The sequence below is a fragment of the Raphanus sativus genome, chromosome 2 (genome assembly GCF_000801105.2).
Source record: "Raphanus sativus cultivar WK10039 chromosome 2, ASM80110v3, whole genome shotgun sequence".
Lineage (NCBI taxonomy): Eukaryota > Viridiplantae > Streptophyta > Magnoliopsida > Brassicales > Brassicaceae > Raphanus > Raphanus sativus.
This window is the reverse complement of record NC_079512.1, coordinates 21202215-21224071: the sequence shown is the minus strand read 5'-3', so window position 1 is coordinate 21224071 and position 21857 is coordinate 21202215. Positions and strand designations below refer to the sequence as shown.

Here is a 21857-nt window from a genome sequence, read left to right as displayed (position 1 = left end):
CTTGTCATATACAAACACATGTTTGATCTTAATTTTTCTATACCTTCCTCAATGGTTAAAAGAGTATATACCATATTCTTGTCTTGCAGATATGTTTGCACACGTAGGTTGTCTTAGAAGAGTGATGTCTATGGTTACGGGGTCGTGTTATTGGAGATGATCACAAACCAACCTGTGATTTCTGAGAAGTTTCACATAACAGAATGGGCTGACTCTACGCTTAAGAGAGGTGATATAACTGAGATCATGGATCCAAACCTTGGCGGGGCTTATGATTCTAACTCTGCGTGGAGAGCTGTTGAGCTGGCAATGTCATGCGCTGATCCCTTTTCCTCAAAACGACCAACCATGTCTCAAGTTGTTAGCGAGCTAAAAGAGTGTATTGTGTGTAAAACTCGAGGATGAATAACAATGGAGGCCTAGAACCTCAACAAATGAGCATTGTCTTGGATACTTCGGTGGGTCCTGGAGCAAGATAGTTTTGATGTTGTCTACCTGTTGTACCAGTATGGAATTAACAAATCAATTAGTCATTTGACTTTGAGAAATTGACAAATCTCATATTCTATGTTCTTTGGTGATTTTTGGTTTCGTCGTGCCTTGAGTACATGTCAATTTTTTTAAGAATACTGCTTGTGAGTTACCTAAACTCAAGTTCCCGAGAGAATTTTACATTTCAAGTATGAGTCAGTGTACGCCTGAAGTGAGCATGAGGATGTTTCCCAGGGCAAGATAGTTTGTATGTGCTACAACGTACCATGACCATGTAATAATATGTAAGAGGATCAGTTTCTTTATGATTTGCTCATTTGTAAAATGTGTTTGACTCTTTTGGATCTGAAACTGATTTGTATATGAATCTTTTAATCACTGACTGTAGAAATCGTAGTGACATGCCGTGTCTGTTGTTAATGATTATGCTTTTGGATATAGAAGTATGGCCATAAAAAATTACTATTATGAAGGAGATTTTCTGAAGAACTTTTGAAAATGAGCTTGGCCACTTGGATATTCCTTGGGAAAAGTTAGGTTGTGTAGTAATTAACATATGGCCAGGACGTGTCCCCTAACAAATCTTTGCAGAGTTGTCTGCTTGCGGTTCGCGTAATTTCGTGAGAAAAGAAAAGGAAATTACGCTTGGAATTGATTATACCTTGGTGTAACAATGTGATCCATAACGTGCTTCTGGGTCAACTCCATATATTCTTGGACATAATATTGTATCCTTCTTCTCCGGGTGAATCTGGCACAAGAACAAATTTTCACCATTGACCTAACAAATTCTTTCTTTTTAGTGTATGATTTGGGTTTTGTTGTTTATTCCGTACTCGTTGCATGGTGGAAACACATTATTGACTTTGCCAAAAAAAAGAAAGTTCTCGTAATGTGCGATTTGGGTTATGCTGATTTATATACTATTTATCTACCATAGGTCAGCCACCGGTTTTCTTCATAATTCTCCTTGGGAGTCGAGAGAATATGGAGAGTTCTCTTGTGCTTTGGTTGATGCTAATTGCAACGTTGGCCATCTTTCATAGTGTTCAATCTCAAGACCAACAAGGTATCTTATTTTATCTATATACGTCTTCTACAGACATCTTTGTTTTAGGCTGCATGGCGAACTTTATTTTTTTTATTTTTTAAAAATTTTTAACACAAAGACAAATTTTATTTTAATACTCAGAAATGCACTCTGTTTTTCTATGGTAAAATTTCAAACACTCAACAGGGTTCATCAGTTTGGATTGTGGGCTGCCTGCGAACGAACAGTCTCCTTATATTGAGACTAACACGGGACTGAACTTCTCCTCGGACGCAACATTCATCCAGGGTGGGAAAACTGGTAAGATTCAGGCAAGTTCGGTGGGTAGATTAATGAAGCCATACACAACGGTGAGATATTTTCCAGATGGAACACGGAACTGCTACAGTCTGAACGTGCAGTCATGGCGTCGACATTTGATCAGAGCAACATTTACTTATGGAAATTACGATGGTCTTAACATTCAACCAGTGTTCGATCTTTATCTTGGACCTAATCGATGGGCGACAATAGATTTAGAAACGATGGTGAATGGTTCACTGGTAGAAATCTTACACAAGCCAACATCAAACTCGTTGCAGGTTTGTCTTGTTAAGACTGGCAAAACTATACCGCTAATTTCGACTTTGGAACTACGTCCAGTGGAAAATGGCTGTTATATATCTAATTCTAGCTCCCTGAATCTACACCACCGGAGTAATCTTATAAAGTCAGGATCTAATCTAAGGTGAGCCGAATTTCAGCTAAAGAACGGCTCTTCTTAATTCTATATGTTTTCTTGTCTTTTGTACCTTTGTGCTGTTATTTGTTAAATAACATTTACATGAATAATATACACTAATCAATTTCTAAAATACCATATTGTTTCCAGGTACTCTAACGATACCTATGATCGGGTTTGGGAATCGTACTTTAAGATGGAATGGAACCAAATTTCCACCACTCTTGACGTGGATAATAGCAACAAATATGAACCACCGAAAGATGCACTAAAAGTTTCTGCCACACCTACTAATGCCAGTGCGCCATTGACGATTGAGTGGAGTTCAGCAAATCCTGATGCCCAATATTACTTGTACGCACACTTTGCTGAGATCCAAGACTTGCAGGCAAATCAAACCAGGGAATTCAACAGTTTTTGGAATGGAGAACTTTATCATGGCCCTTTAACTCCTCCAAAATTAAGTGTAACTACTCTCTTTAGCAAGTCACCGAGAACTTGCGATGGAGGGAAATGCAGTGTTCAGCTGATACGAACCAACATATCAACTCTTCCACCTCTACTTAATGCTTATGAAGTCTACACCGTCATTAAGTTTCCACAGTCGGAAACAGAGGAAACCGACGGTGCGTAACTTTCCTTTTCCAGTTTTCTTATTATACAGTAGAGAACTGAAGACATTATAACCTTTCTGATGTCAGTGAGTGCCATAAGAAGCATTGCCGCCAGCTATGCATTAAGTAGAATCAACTGGCAAGGTGATCCATGCGTCCCTCAGAGGCTTAGGTGGGACGGTTTAAACTGCACCAACACGGTTGTCTCGATCCCACCAAGAATCACTACTTTGTAAGTCAGAAAGTTTAGTAGTATACTACACACACTCTTCAAGTCTGCTTAGTAATTAACACTTTGAATGGGATTTTGAACATTTCACTAGAAACTTGTCTTCAAGTGGTTTAACTGGAACCATAGCAGCTGCCATTCAGAGTCTTACGCAACTAGAAATACTGTAAGTAACAAATTATTGGTATTATATATATATATGGATGGATGGGAATAAAATTCGGAAAATCACATAGAAAATTATGAAATTGGCAAAAATTTACACTTTAAACCTTGGAGCTCAACTAATGACGCTTTAAATAATAAAACTTGTTTCAATAACATATTAAATATCCAACGTGTTGGTTTTTATGCTATTTTTCCGAATAAAATTTATCAACCTTCGTATCTTTATTACTTCTCGCTATCATTAGGGACTTGTCGAATAATAACTTGACTGGAGAAGTGCCGGAGTTTCTAGGCAACATGCAATCGTTGTTGGTCATGTAAGTTTCTCTCAAAATAAATTTCTAGTACTTCCCGAAATTAAACGCAGACAAATAATCGTATTTTGACAGAAATCTACGCGGGAACAATCTTAATGGCTCACTTCCTCAAGCCTTACAAAGGAAAGGACTAGAGCTATTGTAAGATACTTTCCACATAGCTTTTGAAATTTTATCAGTCAATATCTGCAACCCTTTGATGCATTTGATGTCCTTAACAACAGTGTCAAAGGAAACCCAGGGCTTCGTGTGTCCGATTCAAGTAGAAAACAGCTTAAGAATAAAGTTTCTGTGCCCATTGTTGCATCAGTTGCTTCTGCAGCCGTTGTCATTACTGTATTGGTTCTTTTTCTTGTATTCAGAAAGAAAAGATCAAAGACTGTAGAAGGTATTTTCATGAGAGACAATCAAATAAGAAAACTTATAATCTTTTGAATGCCATTGCTCCTTTACATTAGAAGGAGAGAAACAGACTAAGAAAGATATGGTAACGTTCTTATTCTGATGAACAGATCTACCTCCGCCACAAAGTACGCCAACAGTGAATGATACATTTGCTAATAATAACAGCAGAAAGTTCACATATTCAGAGGTCATCAAAATGACAAATAACTTCCAAAGAGTTTTAGGTAAAGGAGGGTTCGGCATGGTGTATCACGGCTCTATTAATGGTTCTGAACAAGTGGCCGTTAAACTACTCTCTCAATCTTCAACTCAAGGCTATAAAGAATTCAAAGCAGAGGTATGATCTGTTTTTAGCATCAGTTATGAATGTAAATAGTTTATTGAAAGGAATATTACCTTAGGTTGATCTTCTTTTAAGAGTTCACCATACAAATTTGGTGAGCCTCGTCGGGTATTGCTTTGAAGGACATCACTTGGCCCTCATCTATGAGTTTATGCCCAATGGAGACTTGAAACAACATTTGTCAGGTAATCATACATTGCTTAATCGCGGAAAAAAATAGTTAAGATGCAGAAAAAAATAATTAAATTGCAGAAAATGTTAAAATTTGCGGAATGGTGGAAATACATATTAAATTGATCAAACTATTTTATATGGTATTTAATGTGTTATAATAAATACAAATATCAATAATTAAATTAATTATTACAAATTTTGAAAACAACAAAAATTTATTAAAAATATTTTAGTTCTTATTATAAATATCTTGCTTATCTTTCAATATGTTTTAATAATAGATTGAGATTTAATAATATACAAATTATAATATGAATTTATTTACAACGTAACTATTTATTATTTAAAAAAAATATTGCTATGTGTTTTAAAATTTAAGATAGTATTAATATATAATTTAATAACATGAAAGTGTTGGTTTATAAATTTTTCCACCATAATCTATTAAAACACATTCACTTAATAAACTTTTTCTTTATATTTTTGTCAGCGAAAAAGTAAACATGCGGTTTTGCATTTTTTCATTCCACAACATTTTGTTGATCGGTAAAAATATTTTCGGAATTGCATTTGACACACCATTCCACATTCCGCAAATATACTAATCAAATGTTTTTTAGTTATATCACGTGTTGCATTAACTTACAAAACTCAGAAGTAGATGTGATAATCTAACATACAGGAAATGAAGGTAGATCCATCATCAACTGGAGAATTCGACTTCAGATAGCTTTGGAGGCAGCACTAGGTTGGTACTAACTTAATAAACCTTAGGATAAGATATCTATACAACAAATCAGTCAATACATGATTCCATTTCACAGGACTGGAGTACTTACATACTGGATGCACACCGCCGATGGTTCATAGAGATGTCAAAACTGCAAACATATTGTTGGACGAGAGTTTCAAGGCAAAACTCGCTGATTTTGGGCTCTCAAGATCTTTTCAAGGTGGTAACGAGTCTCATGAATTAACAGTGATTGCTGGTACTCATGGATACCTTGATCCTGAGTAAGTTTCGTTTTAGCTTTCATATACAAACTAACACATGTTTAATCTTAATTTTTCTATACCTTGGCTTCCTCAATGGTTAAAATAGTATATACCATATTCTTGTCTTGCAGATATGTTTGTACACGTAGGTTGGCTGAGAAGAGTGATGTCTATGGTTACGGGGTCGTGTTATTGGAGATGATCACAAACCAACCTGTGATCTCTGAAAAGTGTCACATAACAGAATGGGTTGGCTCTACGCTTAAGAGAGGTGATATAACTAATATCATGGATCCAAACCTTGGTGGGGCTTATGACTCTAACTCTGCGTGGAGAGCTGTTGAGCTGGCAATGGCATGCGCTGATCCTTTTTCCTCAAAACGACCAACCATGTCTCAGGTTATTAGCGAGCTAAAAGATTGTATTGTGTGTGAAAACTCGAGGATAAATAACAATGGAGGCCTAGAACCTCAACAAATGAGCATTGTCTTGGATACTTCGGTGGGTCCTGGAGCAAGATAGTTTTGATGTTGTCTACCTGTCGTACCAGTATGGAATTAACAAATCAATTAGTCATTTGACTTTGAGAAATTGACAAATCTCATATTCTATGTTCTTTGGTGATTTTTGATTTCGTCGTGCCTTGAGTACATGTCAATTTGTCTTAAGAGTACTGCTTGCGAGTTACCTAGACTCAAGTTCCTGAGAGAATTTGAACTTCTAAGTATGCAGGGCCGTCTTTTAGCACGTGCAAGTGGAGCGGTCGAACAGGGTCCAAAATTTTAGAAGGTTTATAACTTTTTTTTTGTTTTACTAATAGTTATAAATTTAAAATCATATTTTTATAAATATCAGAAATAACTATATTTTAATTTAGTTTTCGTATTTATAACCAATAAATGTAAATTGCAATTTTTTTTATGTAACCAACTAAAAAGGCAATAAATTAGGCAGTAATTAGTATTTATATCAATTATAAATTTTGGAAAGTAATAAATAGTTGTTGATGTGTGTTAGAATATTCAATGGTAGTATAAAAAGTTGATATTCTAATTGATTATGTTTAGGAAACAATTATCAATTAGTGATTATAAATACAGAGAAAAAATATATTTTCTTCACCATTTTTAATTAAAAATAGCAAACACGAAGAAAATATAGCTAACATACAACTACTGTTGCAAATAAAAAGAGTGACTTGTCCAATCAAGAGTATATAGCTTACTATCTAGATTTTTTACTCTATTATATTTATATATTATGATTTCTGATCGTGGATATAACGTAAAAAAATTGAAAAGTTAAAAAAATGTTCAAACTTGATAATTTGATCGATAATTTTGCATTAAAAATGCTAAATATTCAAGTTCAGTGATTTGATCAATGATTTTACATTAATAACAAGAAAATTGGTGTTATTTACATTATAAATAGTTAAATTAATGTATTTATTTTATATTATAGTGGTATTTTGTAAAAAGAATCAAAATTATTTCAGATTATTAAAACAGATCTTCTTTTTTTGAACAGGGTCCGTGAAAAGTTTGAGACGGCCTTGTAAGTATGATTTGTGATAACTTGACCCAAAAAAGTATGAGTTGTGCTAACATTAGTTAATAAATCGTGTTTCCCATCTTGAACTTGTTTCTTCTTATATATTTTTGTTTGATTGATAGCTCCTTCGGAAGTGTAAAGATACATATCGTGTGTGACCCAAGAAACATCACTATCATCAACGTATTCATGGAAAATATGTAGAAGAAACAGAATCACGTTACGTGAAGGAACTGTGACATCAAAAAAACTACTGTTGTACCAAATGTGACACGGTCCTACATCAACTTCTCTATCAATATAAACTAAAGGAACAGAAAATGTTTGTAATCTCTTGTCTTTGATTTATATCTGCCCTTCAAAGAAATAATATGCGACTAGTCAAACAAAGAAAGTTGATTTCTGTTGGACTATAGCCTTATATAATTGAGTCGTCTTTTATCATGCAACAGTTCCTTCGTGACGTAATTCTATCTCTGGTCCATATTTTCCATGAATACGTTGATGATAGTGATGTTGGGCCACTCTTGTCCGTTAATTCCATTGGTGGAGTTGCACTACAAGTCTTGAAAACGCGTTTACTCATTATGTTGACTTGTCAAAGTCTATTTTTAGAAAGGACTTGACAAAGTCTTTCTTTTTAGCTTATACATGCTCCCTTTATTTTCAGCAGCCTGGGAATGATTTTCTTGATATTTTCTTGGCAGGTAAGAGAACATGAAAAAAAAAATTGGGGTTTTGCTGCCACTAATCGCCATCATTCATATAATTCTAGCTCAAGGCCAACAAGGTATCATAAATTATATATTTTTGACATTATAAACGTGTTGGTTCTCAGAAGTGGACCATTACAATGTCTGTTAACAGGATTCATCAGTTTGGATTGCGGCTTACCCTCGACTGAAGCGTCTCCTTATGAAGAGAGTTACACTAAACTGCTGTTCTCTTCGGACCAAACGTTCATACGTAGCGGAGGAAATGGTCGAATCGCAAAAAATCCTGAGGGATTCGCGAAGCCATACACGACGCTGAGATATTTTCCAGAAGGGAAACGGAACTGCTACAGTCTAAAAGTTGAGAAAGGCAGGATGTATATGATCGTGGCTAGGTTCGTGTATGGAAATTACGATGGCTTTGACCTTAAACCAAAGTTCGATCTGTATCTTGGACCTAATCTATGGACCACAATAGATCTGCAAAGACTTGGGACGGATAGTACTTCCGAAGAGATCTTACACATGCCAACGTCAGATTCGTTGCAGATTTGTCTTGTCAAGACTGGTGAAACTACACCGTTTATTTCGGCTTTGGAGATACGGGCACTGGGAAACGATTCTTATATCACTAAGTCTGGTTCCATGAGGCGTCTCTCGCGGACATACTTTAGCAAGTCAGGATCTAATATAAGGTAAGTCAATTTCAGCTTAACAACGTTTCTTGTTTAAAGCTCTGGTTTGCTTCTGTATGTGTTTGCACTTTTCTGACCTGTTTTTTTTTTTTTTTGCAACCTCACTTTTCTGACCTGTTCCACAAGACAATAGGTGGTTTCATTGACAAGATAAAAACAAAGAATAGGATACTCCCAGTTGTTTTTTTCAGTCATCCGTTTCAAATTCTGATATTGTTTAAAGCATTTTAAACAAATTAAGAAAAACAAATTAAATGTTCAGTTTTATCAGTTTTTAACTATTGAAATTCTAAAGCATTTCTTGTTCTTTTTTCATTTAATTAGGAATAAAAATAGATAAGTTTTTTTATCGTCCAATGTAATAAAAATAGATAAGTTAATTACCAAAATTGCATTAAAATTATAAAATGATATTTATATTTGTAACAAAAAGTTATTCTAAAATGACACTTAATGTAAAAAGGAGTGAGTTTCTTTTCGTCTTATTTACCTATCGTACTGCTAAAACAACACTATTCAAAAGGTACATGAAAGACGTCTACGATCGCGAATGGGTGTCATATGGAGAATACTTTCAAAAGGAATGGAGTAATATTTCCACCGCTCTCGAAGTGAACAATTCCAACAAATATCTTCCACCAAAAGATGTGCTGATAAATGCTGCCACGGTTACTGATGCTAGTGCACCATTCACGATTGTTTTGCCTTCAGGAGGTTCTGGTGAAGAGTACTACTTGTACGCACACTTTGCCGAGATCCAAGACTTGCAGGCAAATGATACCAGAGAATTCAACATCTCACTGAACGGAGAAGTTTTATCTGACCCTATCATTCCTAAGAAGCTTGATATAACTACTGTCTCAAGCGTGGGAACTTGCCAAGGAAGGGAATGCCTTTTGCAGCTCACAAGGACCAGCAGATCAACTCTTCCACCTCTAATTAATGCCTTGGAAATATTCACAAGCATCCGACTTCCGCAATCTAAAACAGATGAAAATGATGGTATGTTGAAACAAATCACAAATATAATATAGTACTTGTGGCAGTTCATATATTAGTTTATAACACCATCAAAACGTTTTTGATGTAAAGTGGCTGCTATTAAAAATATTGAGGGCAACTATAGCTTGAGTAGAACCAATTGGCAAGGCGATCCATGCGTCCCTAGACAGTTTTTGTGGGACGGGTTAAACTGTAGTACCACGGATATGTCTATACCGCCAAGAATCACTTCTTTGTAAGTCGTGAGTTCACTAGGACACTTGCATGCACATTCACTCTTCAAGATCTCTTAGTATTTAATCGTGATCATTAACACTTTTGAATGTAATTTTCAATAATGCCTAGAAACTTATCTTCAAGTGGTATAACTGGAAACATAGCAGCTGCCGTTCAAAATCTTCCACAACTAGGAAAACTGTAAGTATTTTTATTGCTGATTAGAGATGAACCGTTGTTAGATGGGATACATTGGCTAAGATATGGTTACCATACTCTCACTTGCTACATTAGGGACTTGTCAAATAATAGCTTGACTGGAGAAGTGCCAGAGTTTCTCGGCAACATAAACTCCTTGATGTTCATGTAAGTTTCTCTCAACATATTTTCTGATGCTTTCTGAATTTCACTTCATATCATGGTCATATTTCGCAGAAACTTGAGTCGGAACAATCTTAGTGGCTCAATTCCACAAGCTCTGCAAAGGAAAGGACTAGAGCTATTGTAAGAAACCTTCGTCATATCTTTTGAAATATATTCAGTAACGATCCACAAGCCCTTTTGTGTTGTGCAATTGTTGTCCTCAACAACCCTCCCTTGTCTTCTTGTAGGGTTGAAGGAAACCCCATGCTTTGTCTCTCTAATGCATGTAGAAAACGACCTAAGAAGAACATTCTTGTGCCAATTGTTGCATCAGTTGCTTCTGTAGCTGTAATTTTTGCTGTATTGGTTCTTTTCCTTGTACTGAGAAAGAAAAAATCAGCAACGGTACAAGGTACTTTCTAGAGAGACTTTAAAAAAAAAAAAAAAACCTAACGGTTCTTGTAATTTTCATAACATATAAAAACCGATATGGTAACGTCCTTATGCTGATTATAGATCTACCCCCTGCCTTCAGGTACACCTACGGAGAATGATACATTTGCTAATAAGAAAAGCAGAAGGTTCACATATTCCGAGGTCGTCGAAATGACAAATAACTTCCAAAGAGTTATAGGCAAAGGAGGTTCCTGTATGGTGTATCAAGGTACTGTAAATGGTGCCGAAGTGGCTGTTAAACTACTCTCTCAAACTTCAACACAAGGCTACAAACAATTCAAAGCAGAGGTTTTCATAATTCTTTAGCCTTCCTAGTTAAACTATATGATATGTTTCTACATTCACTAGGGTTAATGGGTTATAGATTTAAATATTTTCTTGATATGTGTCTTGCCTTAGGTTGATCTTCTTCTGAGAGTTCACCATACAAATTTGGTGAGTCTCGTCGGTTATTGCTATGAAGGAGATCATCTGGCCCTCATTTACGAGAATCTGCCCAATGGAGACTTAAAACAACATTTGTCAGGTGACTTTTTTATAGTGATTTCACGTGTAGCAGTGACTCATGAAACTCAGAATGATTTGAATGATATTTATGTATGCAGGAAAAGGAGGTAGATCCATCATCAACTGGAGTATTCGTCTACGAATAGCTTTGGAGACAGCTCTAGGTTAATAAGTTAAAAAAAAAACAAGTACAAGATATCAATTCAATTGTGTTTACATCAAATCAGTTGATATAGATGATTCTATTGCATAGGATTGGAGTACTTACATATTGGATGCACACCACCGATGGTTCATAGAGATGTCAAAACTGCCAACATATTGCTAGACGAGAATTTTAAGGCTAAACTTGCTGATTTTGGAATCTCAAGATCTTTCGGTGGATGCGAAGCTCAGGAATTCACGGAAGTTGCTGGTACTCATGGATACATTGATCCCGAGTAAGTAGTTTACACACACACACGCACGCTTGTTCTGAAATTTTCTATGCATTTTAAATGGTTAGAGATAGTTTTACCGTGTTCTTGTCTTGTATAGGTATTACCGTACAAACCGGTTGGCTGAAAAGAGTGATGTATATAGTTATGGGGTCGTGTTATTGGAGATGATCACAAACAAACCCGTGATCTCTGAAGAGTATCACATAGCAGAATGGGTTGGCACTAAGCTTAACCAATGTGATATAACTGAGATCATGGATCCAAACCTTTGTGGGGGTTATGACTATAATTCTGCATGGAGAGCTCTTGAGCTGGCAGTTGCATGTACTGATACTTCTTCCTCAAAGCGACCAGTCATGTCTCAGGTTATCAACGAGCTAAAAGAATGTATTGCGTGTGAAAACTCGAGGATGAGTAACAATCAAGGCTTAGAATCTCAAGAAATTAACATTAGCTTGGATACTTCGCTAGTTCCTGGGGCAAGATAGTTTTGAGTGTTGTATACCTGTAGTACCAATACAGACTCAACAAATAAATTTGTTATTTACATAGCATAATTCGTAAAATTGCCAGTGTGGAAAGACAAGTTACTTGATTTTTCAAGCCGAGTCCTCTGCATATTGATCATGAAACATTACAACATTTTTTTTTGTAGCCAATCATAAAAATGATTATCAGAATTAGGTCGGTTCATCTAAACATATATTATATTTTTTTATTAAATTATCTATTATATTAATTGGTAGTGTACAAAATAATATTTTCTATTATTTTTTAAATAAAAACTATAAAATTATCTAATATGATTAACATTTTTTAAAAACTACTTATTATGATTAACATATATATCACAACTAATGATTATGAATAATAAACATTTGATAACAATGGTTTTATCATCCGTATTTTTATTTAATTTTGTATTATTAAAATAAATTAAACAACCACATTAAATATTTAATAAAAATTAGATTTTTTTTCTTATATGTTACTTTTTGATTTTTTTTAAATGACTATAAATAGTAAAAATCTCACACTGAAATTTTTGTGATTAATGGTATTATGGTAACGTTTTTTTATTTCAGCATGTCGTTTATCTTTAATTGACTTTGAATTTTTTTAATGATTAACTGAATGGACCACATACATATTAGAATATGTTTTTATTTAAAAATTGTTGCATATCCAAAATCAGTATGAACCATCATCACTTTCGTTTAAAATTTTGTTACATTAAAAAATATAGGGTTGCGCAAATATCTGAATCCAAATAACCGAACCAAATTCAATCCGAAAAAGTTGTACAAAATTTTAACCAAATTGTTTATATACCCAAACGAGTTCAAAATTTTGATATCTAGAGAACCATACCGAAGCTGATCAGAAACAAAATATTTCGGGTATCCGAGTATATTCGAACCAGATTTATATACTTAAATATATTAATTATTTTAAAATTTAGTATCTAAAAGAGAATACAAAATACATAAAATGTTTTTAAATTGTCTAAAATACTTAGAAATATATATAAATAGTTAAAAGTGCATGCTTAAAGTAGCTAAACAATACTCAAAATACCAAAAATACCAAAAATACTTATAATATCTATTGATTTTCTATCTAAATATTTAAGCTAACCCAGCTTTTATATTAAGTTTAAGTATTTTGGCATAAATCATTCAAATTTATATTATATTTTATTTTTAGATTTTGTGAAATTTAAAGTATGTATGAACTTTATTTTTTTTAAATAAAATAAATAGGTTATCCAAACCTAAACCCAAAATCAAACCTACAAAAATTTGAACCAAACTTTGAAAGATCCAAATAGAACATAACATAACTGAACCAAATGGTACCTGAATGTCTATCCCTAATCAAATGCAAAAGAAGTTATTGATAAAATATATATTATTTATAATATTTAAATATAACATATTTAAAAAAAAAATCATTCCGCGCAAAACGCCGTTTATCGCGGTTTATCTTTTATTACGAGTTATTAGCCGATTAATACGGATTGATTCCCAGACCTAGTTGTATTATCCCTGGATGCACTTAGCAAGATACAAGAAAACGCTTTTCAAGCGGATCAACTGAAACTATGGCATTAAGAATTATAGGCAGCTAGAAAAACTGTATGTAATGTCCATTGTTAAATAGATGGCAGTGAACTGGATGAACATCCATTTTTTCAACTTTTTAACTCTTAGGAAATGAGTATAGAGCTCTGATGGTACTGCTTGTCCGGAATCATTTATCATCGTTAGCGTAAATCATTGGGCGCGTATTGGTGACAAATAGCGTAACTTAGTGGAAATAAAAAGAGAAAATGAAAAGTGGAGAAAATGTGTTAGTCTCATTTCTACTTCATTTTAGTAGAGAGATAGTTCACCAATGCACTTTTATCTTATTTTACATTTCACTTGATTAGTGAAAAAAGTTGGAACGAGAGTAAATGTCAAATCCAGAGTAAAGTTTTACTCTATTAAGCACATAGTCATACCCTGAGTCTAAACTTTTAAGTTTGAAGCCTTTCATTTGTTGTGGGTAGGTCTGGGCGTTCGGGTACCCATTCGGGTACGGATCGGTTCTTTTGGGTATCGGGTTTTTTGGGTTTGGAAATTAAAACCCATTCGGGTATTATAAAATTTTGGATCGGGTTCGAGTCGGATCTTTCTGGGTTCGGGTGGGTTCGGTTCTGATGTAAAGGAACCTGAAAATAACCGAATAACCAATGTATCTGTAACGGGGTCGGATAATAGTACCCAAAATAACCATATTACCCGATTCGGTTCGGGTATTTTATATCCAAACTACTCAGATGTACCAAAAATAACCAAAAATACTCATTTGACACAGTTTTGTTTAAGTACTTCTATCCAAACTACAATATTTTATCCGAAAATATACAAAATTATTGAAAATAACTAATATATTAAATTTATAATTAAAATTAAAATAATTATACATATAATTATAAATAATATTTTGAAATATATATTTTATTTCGGATATCTTCGGATACCCATTCGGTTTTCGGTTCGGGTCGGGTTGGATACCGGTTCTTCGGATACAACAGTTTAGGACCCAAACGATTATTTCTGAAGAACCGAGTAAACCCGATACCCTGATTTTTCGGGTCGGTTCCGGTTCGGGTCCTCGGGTCCGGTTTTTGTGCCCAGGCCTAACTGTGGGTTTTAAGCTGTATGTTCATGATGAAACCAACCAAAAGAAATGTCTAAAAAAAAAAATGTCAACTAGTCATCTGAATGGAAGTTGGAGAGGTTGTCTTTACGAAACAAATTAAAGTCAGCGACCAATTGACTATTTCTCAGATTTTCTTCTTGCGTAATGGTGCTTGAGTCTAGTGGGTAATTAAAGCCAAGTATCTTTTTTTGCGTAGTTTGATACATTCTTTGGAGTTAATATATTTAAAGCAAGTTGCATATTGTCTGACCAGGAAACTAAAGTACTATACAGACTCATAGTGATGTTACAACATTATTTACCCTTTTAGTTCTTTCTTCATATGGTAAAGTAGCATTAGAAATAACGGAGACTACGGACAGTTTCATTCACCTCTTTATCATTATTCATCTTCTTCAAGCTCATGTTAAATTATTCATCTTACTAATGTTCGTATTTAGTCAGCATATAGATCATTGTCTGTCTAAAGCTTTATACTGGATATGGATTGAAACAGAACCACGTTTACTAAATATAAAAGTCAACCAACATTAGAATGTCAACTCTTTGTGAACATTTCTTCATGCATCATTGTGGTGAGACTGGTAGTGGTAGCAGTTTAAATCAATATATTTTTTGTGTGATTGAAAGGTTCTCAGGAAGTAAGATGCATTATTGTCTGACCAAGAAACTATACTGATGTACTATTCCACAAATGACCTCATTCAACTTCATATTAGCGATGGTTGAACATTGTTTTATATATATCCTATTCGGCTATTCCTCTTCTAATGGTAAAGTTGCACTAGAAAACACATTTTTACTCATTCTTTTTATTGACTTGGAAGAGTCTTTTCTTTGTCAGTTTCGGATCTGGTTTGCTTTATATAGTCTCCTTTTATCCTCCTCAGCCAATGGTTTTCTTGATTATTCGTAAGGAGAATATGGCGAGGTATCATGGACTTTGGTTGCTGATAATCAAAACCTTGGCTATTATTCATATTGTCCAAGCTCAGAGCCAACAAGGTATACACATCTTAATTGACAAAAACATATATGTGTATTCTGCTTCTCCTCATCACCATTTTGGTTCTTCTCTCTTTTAACGTTTAATTCTGTTGTTATGTATCGCTTAAAAGGGTTCATCAGTTTGGACTGTGGGCTACCAACAAATGAACCATCTCCTTATAAAGAGGAGTCAACAGGGTTACAGTTCTCTTCAGATGCAACATTCATCCAGAGTGGACAAACTGGTAGAATTCAGCCAACTCTGGCGAGTAGATTGCTGAAGCCATACACAACGCTGAGATACTTTCCTAATGGAACACGAAATTGCTACAACCTACCCGTCGAGAAGGGGAGAAATCATCTGATCAGGGCTAGGTTTTTGTATGGAAACTATGATGGCCTTGACAATAACCCCACGTTTGATCTGTATCTTGGACCTAATCCATGGACCACTATAGACTTGCGTAGGCTAGTGAATGGTACACGAGAAGAGATCATTCACATCCCAACATCAAACAAGTTGCAGGTCTGTCTTGTTAAGACTGGGACGACTACACCGTTGATCTCGACCTTGGAAGTACGGCCCATAGGAAATGATTCTTATAGCACTCAATTTGGTTCTCTGAATCTTTTCTTTCGGGTATATCTTAGTGAATCAAAGACAACGCTAAGGTAACTCAACTCCAACATAACAATGTCTCTTTCTTTTGCTCTGCTTTGTGTGGCTATGTACAACTTAACCCTAACACTCGATAGCTATGTCAAGGTGTAAGATTATTTCTGGACACTAAACAAGACACAAAAAAATGAAACAGAGCAATTTGATGATATTATAACGGACTAAAATAATATAAGGCAATCTAACAGCACGTGCAGGTTGAGCTGTCAAATATGCCGGAATTGAAAAATAAAAAAAAAAAAATTTTTTTGAAATAAATATATAAATTATGATATAAACTTTAAATTTTTAGATATATTACTAAATTTAAAACTGATAATTTCAAAAACATGTCATATATATAAATAAATTTATAAAAAATTTAAACTATTTCATTACATGTTAATTATACCATTAATATATTTTTTAACATAGTCCATAAATAATTTGAGATGCTTTGATTACAGTATTCAAGAGCTATGCTCTAAGCTGGTTGTGATTCAAGGCCTAACGAATCTATGCTATTAAAGTACAATCACATTTGAATTTTTTACTAAACATGTCCTTTCTTTAATTCACATTGCTTATTTCATTAAGGGCAATCAAGTAATATTAATAACACATTTTTATTGGGTCATTTTTTTTGGATCCAGCCCACTGCCCACATCATCTCTCTTAGGCCATTTGGGCTGATTAAGAAATCAGATCTAATTCTTATTTTTTTCTCTAATTCAAATAATTTATTTTCAATCATTCTTAATATTTTGTGTAGTGAACAAAAATTAATAACTTAATTATTATGTTTTTTATTTTTAATATAATTTAAGCATTCATAAAAAAATTTGAATTTTTTCATTGAAAAGTATAAATCTTTATTAAAAGTATATATTTTTTTATTAAAAAATTAACCACATAATAAAATTAATATATCAGAGTTATACCAACTTAATTCATTAAAAATAAAGTTTAATTTTCTAAACATAAATACTCATTAGACCTGGACGTTCGGATACCCATTCTGGTACGGATTGGTTCTTTCGGATATCGAGTTTTTCGGGTTTTAAAATTAAACCCCATTCGGGTTTTGAAATTAAACCTCATTCGGGTATTATAAAATTTCGGGTTGGGTTCGAGTCGGGTCTTTCCGGATCCGGGTGGGTTCGGTTCTCATGCATAAGAACCTGCAAAATAACCAAATAACCAAAGTATCTAACGGGTTCGGTTATTTGTACTTAAAGTAACCAAAGTATCTGATTCGGTTCAAATTTTTGTATCCAAATTATTCAATAGTAACCAAAAATATACATTTCATACAGTTTTTTTGGTAAACTTTTATCCAAACTATCATATTTTATCCAAAAATACTCAAAAATACCAAAAATAACTACTATAGTTAACTTATAAAATTAATTTAAAAATTAAAATAATTATAAATATAATTATAACATATATTTTTAGATATATTTCGGATATCTTCGGGTATTCATTTGGTTCTCGGTTTGGGTCGGATTCGGGACCGGTTCTTCGGATATAGCAATTTAGAACTCATTCGGATATTCACCCCGAGTCTGATCGGGTTCGGGACCCTGATTTTTGGGTCGGTTTCGGGTTGGTTCTTCGGGTCCGAATATTGTGTTCTGGCCTATACTCTTTTAAAATGAAACACGATAAAAAAAACTTAAGTCTTTTATAAAAAAAAAAACAAATATATAAAAATATGACATTTACTAAATATTTGTCAATTTAAAAAAAAATAAAGGAAAATAAACTCGCGCTTTCAAAGCCTAGATTGTTACTAAACATTTACATATTGTTATCAATTCTTATTTGCTTATTTCACTGCTAAACATTACTGTCTTCCACCGTAAGGTACCCGGATGATATCTATGATCGCATATGGACTGCTTATTTTTGGAAAGAGTGGACTCAGATAACCACCACTAGCAGTGTGGGAAACTCCAACAACTACGAACCACCAAAAGCCGCACTTGCAAGTGCAGCCGTACCTACTAATGCTAGTGAGCCATTGACAATTGACTGGACTAATACAGAGAAGCCTGATGACCTATATTACTTGTATAGACACTTTGCTGAGATCCAAGACTTGCAGACTAATGAAACCAGGGAATTCAACATGGTGTGGAATGGGGAACTTATGTCGACTGACCCTATAATTCCTGACGAGTTAAAGATAACTACCATCTTAAGCGTGACGCCAAGAACCTGTGCTAAAGGGGAATGCACTTTTCAGCTGAAAAGAACCAACAGATCTACCCTTCCACCTTTACTTAACGCTTTTGAAGTCTACACAGTTATCCAGTTTCCACAGTCTGAAACAAACGAAAACGAAGGTATGTTTCAGTGTGTTTCCAACATAAATAGTTTTATTCATGTAAGGTCGATTCTTTTGTTTTTTTATTTCTAATACTTGAAAATATTTATGTCAGTGGTTGCTATTAGAAACATTGAAGCCACTTATGGATTGAGTAGAATCAACTGGCAAGGCGATCCATGTGTCCCTTTACAGCTTATGTGGGACGCTTTAAACTGCAGCCACGTGGATATCTCCACACCACCGAGAATCACTTCTTTGTAAGTCATAAGTTCACTAGCACACATTCACACACATTTATTCTTCAATCTCTGATAATTATTATAGTCATTAACACTTTGTATATGTTTTTTTGTCACCAGAAACCTGTCTTCAAGTGGTTTAACTGGAAACATAGCAGCTGCCATTCAAAACCTTACTCTACTAGAAAAACTGTAAGAATGTCCATTCGAAGGCAACACTAGTTATATGTGTGCAAAAAATCTGATCTAATTTCATATTATATTCCCTCCTACAAACTTTAGGGATCTTTCAAATAATAGCTTGACCGGAGAAGTGCCTGAGTTTCTAGGCAACATGAAACAATTGTTGGTGATGTAAGTTTTTCTCAGACATGCTTTCTGATGTCTTTCAAATTCCACATCAGAGCATGTTAATGTTATGTATCTGTATCAAAACTTATTTTATGATGCTTTTCAATTCCACTTGGGATCTTGTTCATTGCTCTTTTTATGCAGAAACTTAAGCGGGAATGATCTCAATGGTTCAATTCCTCAGTCTTTACAAAGGAAAGGAATCCAGTTATCGTAAGAAACTTCCTTTTGCTCTTTGTGAACTTTTCTTTGTACATTTGATGTGTTGAAACAACATTTGTTTTCTTGTAGTCTTGAAGGAAATCCAAGGCTTTTTCCCTCATCTGGTTCACCTGAACAAACACATAAAAAGACCCTTTTAGTGCCAATTGTTGCATCTGTTGGTTCTGTATCTATCCTTATTGCCGCATTGGTTCTTTATCTTGTTCTCAGAAAGAAAAAGCAGCCGACTGTTGAAGGTAATTTTCAAAGATATGCCAAATCCATAAAATCTCATGAAACTGTTTTTAACCTGACCGCTACGTTCTGATCAAACAGTTGTTCGCCGGCCACCAAGTAGGCCTACTGTGAATGTAACAAATGCTAACTCACCTGAGCCATCAATCGAGACGAAGAAGAGAAGGTTCACTTACTCAGAGGTTATAAAAATGACAAACAATTTCGAAAGAGTTGTAGGGGAAGGAGGATTTGGTGTTGTCTGTCACGGTACTGTCAATGGTGAACAGGTAGCTGTTAAGCTACTATCTCAATCATCAACTCAAGGCTATAAAGAGTTCAAAGCAGAGGTATTTGTCGTACAATCTCTCCAACTATTATAATGTTTCAATCCATCACAAATGTTATACACTTCTTGTTTGGTTAATTATAGGTTGATCTTCTACTGAGAGTTCACCATACAAATTTGGTAAGCCTCGTTGGATATTGCGATGAACGAGACAATTTGGCCCTCATCTATGAGTTTATACCTAACGGAGACTTAAGACAACATCTATCGGGTAAGTTTGTGTATTGAATTAATTACATTCATCATAAGTTCATAAAACCTTGAGAGGATCTAATGATCTAATACACAGGAAAAGGAGGCAGATCTGTAGTAAATTGGGGTATTCGGCTAAGAATAGCTGTGGAAGCAGCACTAGGTTTGTACTAAGTTAAACCATAGAACTATAATTAACTCAGTTGGTTTTGCAATTATCATATAATATAAATGAATCCGTAAAATAGGTTTGGAGTACTTACACATTGGATGCACACCACCAATGGTACACAGAGATGTCAAAACTACAAACATATTGTTGGACGAGCACTACAAGGCCAAACTGGCTGATTTTGGGCTCTCTAGGTCATTTCCGGTTGGAGGTGAATCTCATGTTTCTACGGTGGTTGCTGGTACTCCTGGTTACCTCGATCCTGAGTAAGTACATGATTATTAACATTATAATGTGTTATAATCTGTTTCCGTCTCCGATGCTTGAGAAGTATACCATTTTCTTGCCTTGTAGGTATTACCATACAGGCCGGTTGGGTGAGAAAAGTGACGTTTACAGTTTCGGCATTGTGTTACTGGAAATAATCACCAACCAACCAGTGATTGATCGAAACCGCATAAATTCTCACATAACACAATGGGTTGGGTCTGAGCTCAACGGAGGGAATATTGCAAAGATCATGGATCCAAATCTTCACGGGGATTATGATTCTCGCTCTGCCTGGAGAGCTCTTGAGCTGGCAATGTCGTGCGTGGATCCAACTTCAGCAAAACGACCAACCATGTCTCATGTTGTTATTGAACTAAAAGAGTGTCTTGTATCTGAAAACTCGAGGAGAAATATGAGCCGAAGAATGGATTCACTGAGCTCAACTGAAGTGAGCATGACCTTTGATAGTGGTATGATTCCCAGAGCAAGATAGTGTGTGCCACACGTATCACAAGGACAATAACCTCTGTTTGTGTTTTGTGTGCGTATTGTTTTTTTTTTAAAATATGTAAAAAATAAAATAATTACTAAACTGATTGAATTGAAGGATGTTCTTTGTAACAAATTGATCTAAATAAAAGAAATAAAAATGTTTGAATCTCGTTTTCAGTTAATATACAAAAACTCGATGATGTTTATGTTATAAAGAAATGAATATCATCTACCTTGACAGAATGAAATTATTATGATTAGATGATAACCATGCTCTAACATCCTCATCAATTTATAATAGGTACTCAAAGAAAAGCTAAATCACTGACAAAGTCACAATCCACATAGGGTAGATAACTAGTTTAATAAGGACCGAGTATATGCTTTGGATGTAACATCTATCTAATCTATTAATCTAATCTATTAAAAGTGAAGTACAAATCCTCTTTAACCCTTAGTTTTTCTAAATAATTACAAGTCTATGCCACTAGATTTTTTATCATTTAATTATATTTCAAAATTAAGATTATGGAATCTTACCAAATATCTAAACTGATATTTTTTAAACATGATTGTAAGAATCTTTTTTAACCAAATATTCTAAGAGTAGCCTTCCATATTCTCATTGTTCACTAAATCATTTTCCAATATATTAAGCAAAAGTACATGTTATATATTCGGTAAATATTAATTTGTTTTCCTAAATTAAAT

At 34.4% G+C, this 21857-nt stretch overlaps 4 protein-coding genes across 4 annotated transcripts; all 4 read left to right on the top strand.

The window, feature by feature from the left end:
* The first annotated feature begins 1466 nt into the window (after window positions 1-1466).
* Window positions 1467-6261, top strand: LOC108832531 (probable LRR receptor-like serine/threonine-protein kinase At5g59680). Its single transcript, XM_018606009.2, has 13 exons — window positions 1467-1561; window positions 1730-2270; window positions 2415-2890; window positions 2966-3110; window positions 3202-3273; window positions 3521-3592; window positions 3665-3733; window positions 3817-3980; window positions 4105-4334; window positions 4399-4525; window positions 5197-5262; window positions 5339-5528; window positions 5642-6261. The coding sequence occupies exons 1-13, from the start codon at window positions 1480-1482 to the stop codon at window positions 6030-6032; spliced, it is 2625 nt and encodes an 874-aa protein (XP_018461511.1). The 5' UTR covers window positions 1467-1479; the 3' UTR covers window positions 6033-6261.
* Window positions 6262-7717: 1456 nt separating this feature from the next.
* LOC108828369 (receptor-like protein kinase At5g59670) lies at window positions 7718-12064 on the top strand. The gene is made up of 13 exons (XM_057002578.1): window positions 7718-7854; window positions 7932-8472; window positions 8996-9474; window positions 9565-9709; window positions 9820-9891; window positions 9985-10056; window positions 10126-10194; window positions 10302-10465; window positions 10589-10797; window positions 10909-11035; window positions 11115-11180; window positions 11270-11456; window positions 11554-12064. Exons 1-13 carry the CDS (start codon window positions 7782-7784, stop codon window positions 11942-11944), a joined length of 2595 nt encoding a protein of 864 aa, XP_056858558.1. The 5' UTR covers window positions 7718-7781; the 3' UTR covers window positions 11945-12064.
* Window positions 12065-15589: 3525 nt separating this feature from the next.
* LOC108832530 (probable LRR receptor-like serine/threonine-protein kinase At5g59680) lies at window positions 15590-18736 on the top strand. Its single transcript, XM_057004210.1, has 3 exons — window positions 15590-15671; window positions 15785-16325; window positions 18181-18736. The coding sequence occupies exons 1-3, from the start codon at window positions 15590-15592 to the stop codon at window positions 18734-18736; spliced, it is 1179 nt and encodes a 392-aa protein (XP_056860190.1).
* Window positions 18737-18751: 15 nt separating this feature from the next.
* Window positions 18752-21319, top strand: LOC108839959 (probable LRR receptor-like serine/threonine-protein kinase At5g59680). The gene is made up of 10 exons (XM_018612748.2): window positions 18752-18903; window positions 19006-19077; window positions 19168-19239; window positions 19381-19449; window positions 19528-19694; window positions 19774-20021; window positions 20105-20231; window positions 20310-20375; window positions 20461-20650; window positions 20739-21319. The coding sequence occupies exons 1-10, from the start codon at window positions 18752-18754 to the stop codon at window positions 21145-21147; spliced, it is 1572 nt and encodes a 523-aa protein (XP_018468250.2). The 3' UTR covers window positions 21148-21319.
* The last annotated feature ends 538 nt before the right edge of the window (window positions 21320-21857 follow it).

Bases quoted from the DNA above. Each gene is read 5' to 3' on its own strand.
- LOC108828369 (XM_057002578.1), top strand. From the start codon at position 7,782: ATGAAAAAAAAAATTGGGGTTTTGCTGCCACTAATCGCCATCATTCAT. The intron at 9,475-9,564 runs GTATGTTGAAAC...TTTGATGTAAAG, and splicing joins TAAAACAGATGAAAATGATG to TGGCTGCTATTAAAAATATT. The intron at 11,036-11,114 runs GTGACTTTTTTA...TTATGTATGCAG, and splicing joins CTTAAAACAACATTTGTCAG to GAAAAGGAGGTAGATCCATC.
- LOC108832530 (XM_057004210.1), top strand. From the start codon at position 15,590: ATGGCGAGGTATCATGGACTTTGGTTGCTGATAATCAAAACCTTGGCT. The intron at 15,672-15,784 runs GTATACACATCT...ATCGCTTAAAAG, and splicing joins CCAAGCTCAGAGCCAACAAG to GGTTCATCAGTTTGGACTGT. The intron at 16,326-18,180 runs GTAACTCAACTC...TTCCACCGTAAG, and splicing joins GAATCAAAGACAACGCTAAG to GTACCCGGATGATATCTATG.
- LOC108832531 (XM_018606009.2), top strand. From the start codon at position 1,480: ATGGAGAGTTCTCTTGTGCTTTGGTTGATGCTAATTGCAACGTTGGCC. The intron at 2,271-2,414 runs GTGAGCCGAATT...TATTGTTTCCAG, and splicing joins AAGTCAGGATCTAATCTAAG to GTACTCTAACGATACCTATG. The intron at 3,274-3,520 runs GTAAGTAACAAA...CGCTATCATTAG, and splicing joins CTTACGCAACTAGAAATACT to GGACTTGTCGAATAATAACT.
- LOC108839959 (XM_018612748.2), top strand. From the start codon at position 18,752: ATGTCAGTGGTTGCTATTAGAAACATTGAAGCCACTTATGGATTGAGT. The intron at 19,695-19,773 runs GTAATTTTCAAA...CTGATCAAACAG, and splicing joins AAAGCAGCCGACTGTTGAAG to TTGTTCGCCGGCCACCAAGT. The intron at 20,376-20,460 runs GTTTGTACTAAG...TCCGTAAAATAG, and splicing joins AGCTGTGGAAGCAGCACTAG to GTTTGGAGTACTTACACATT.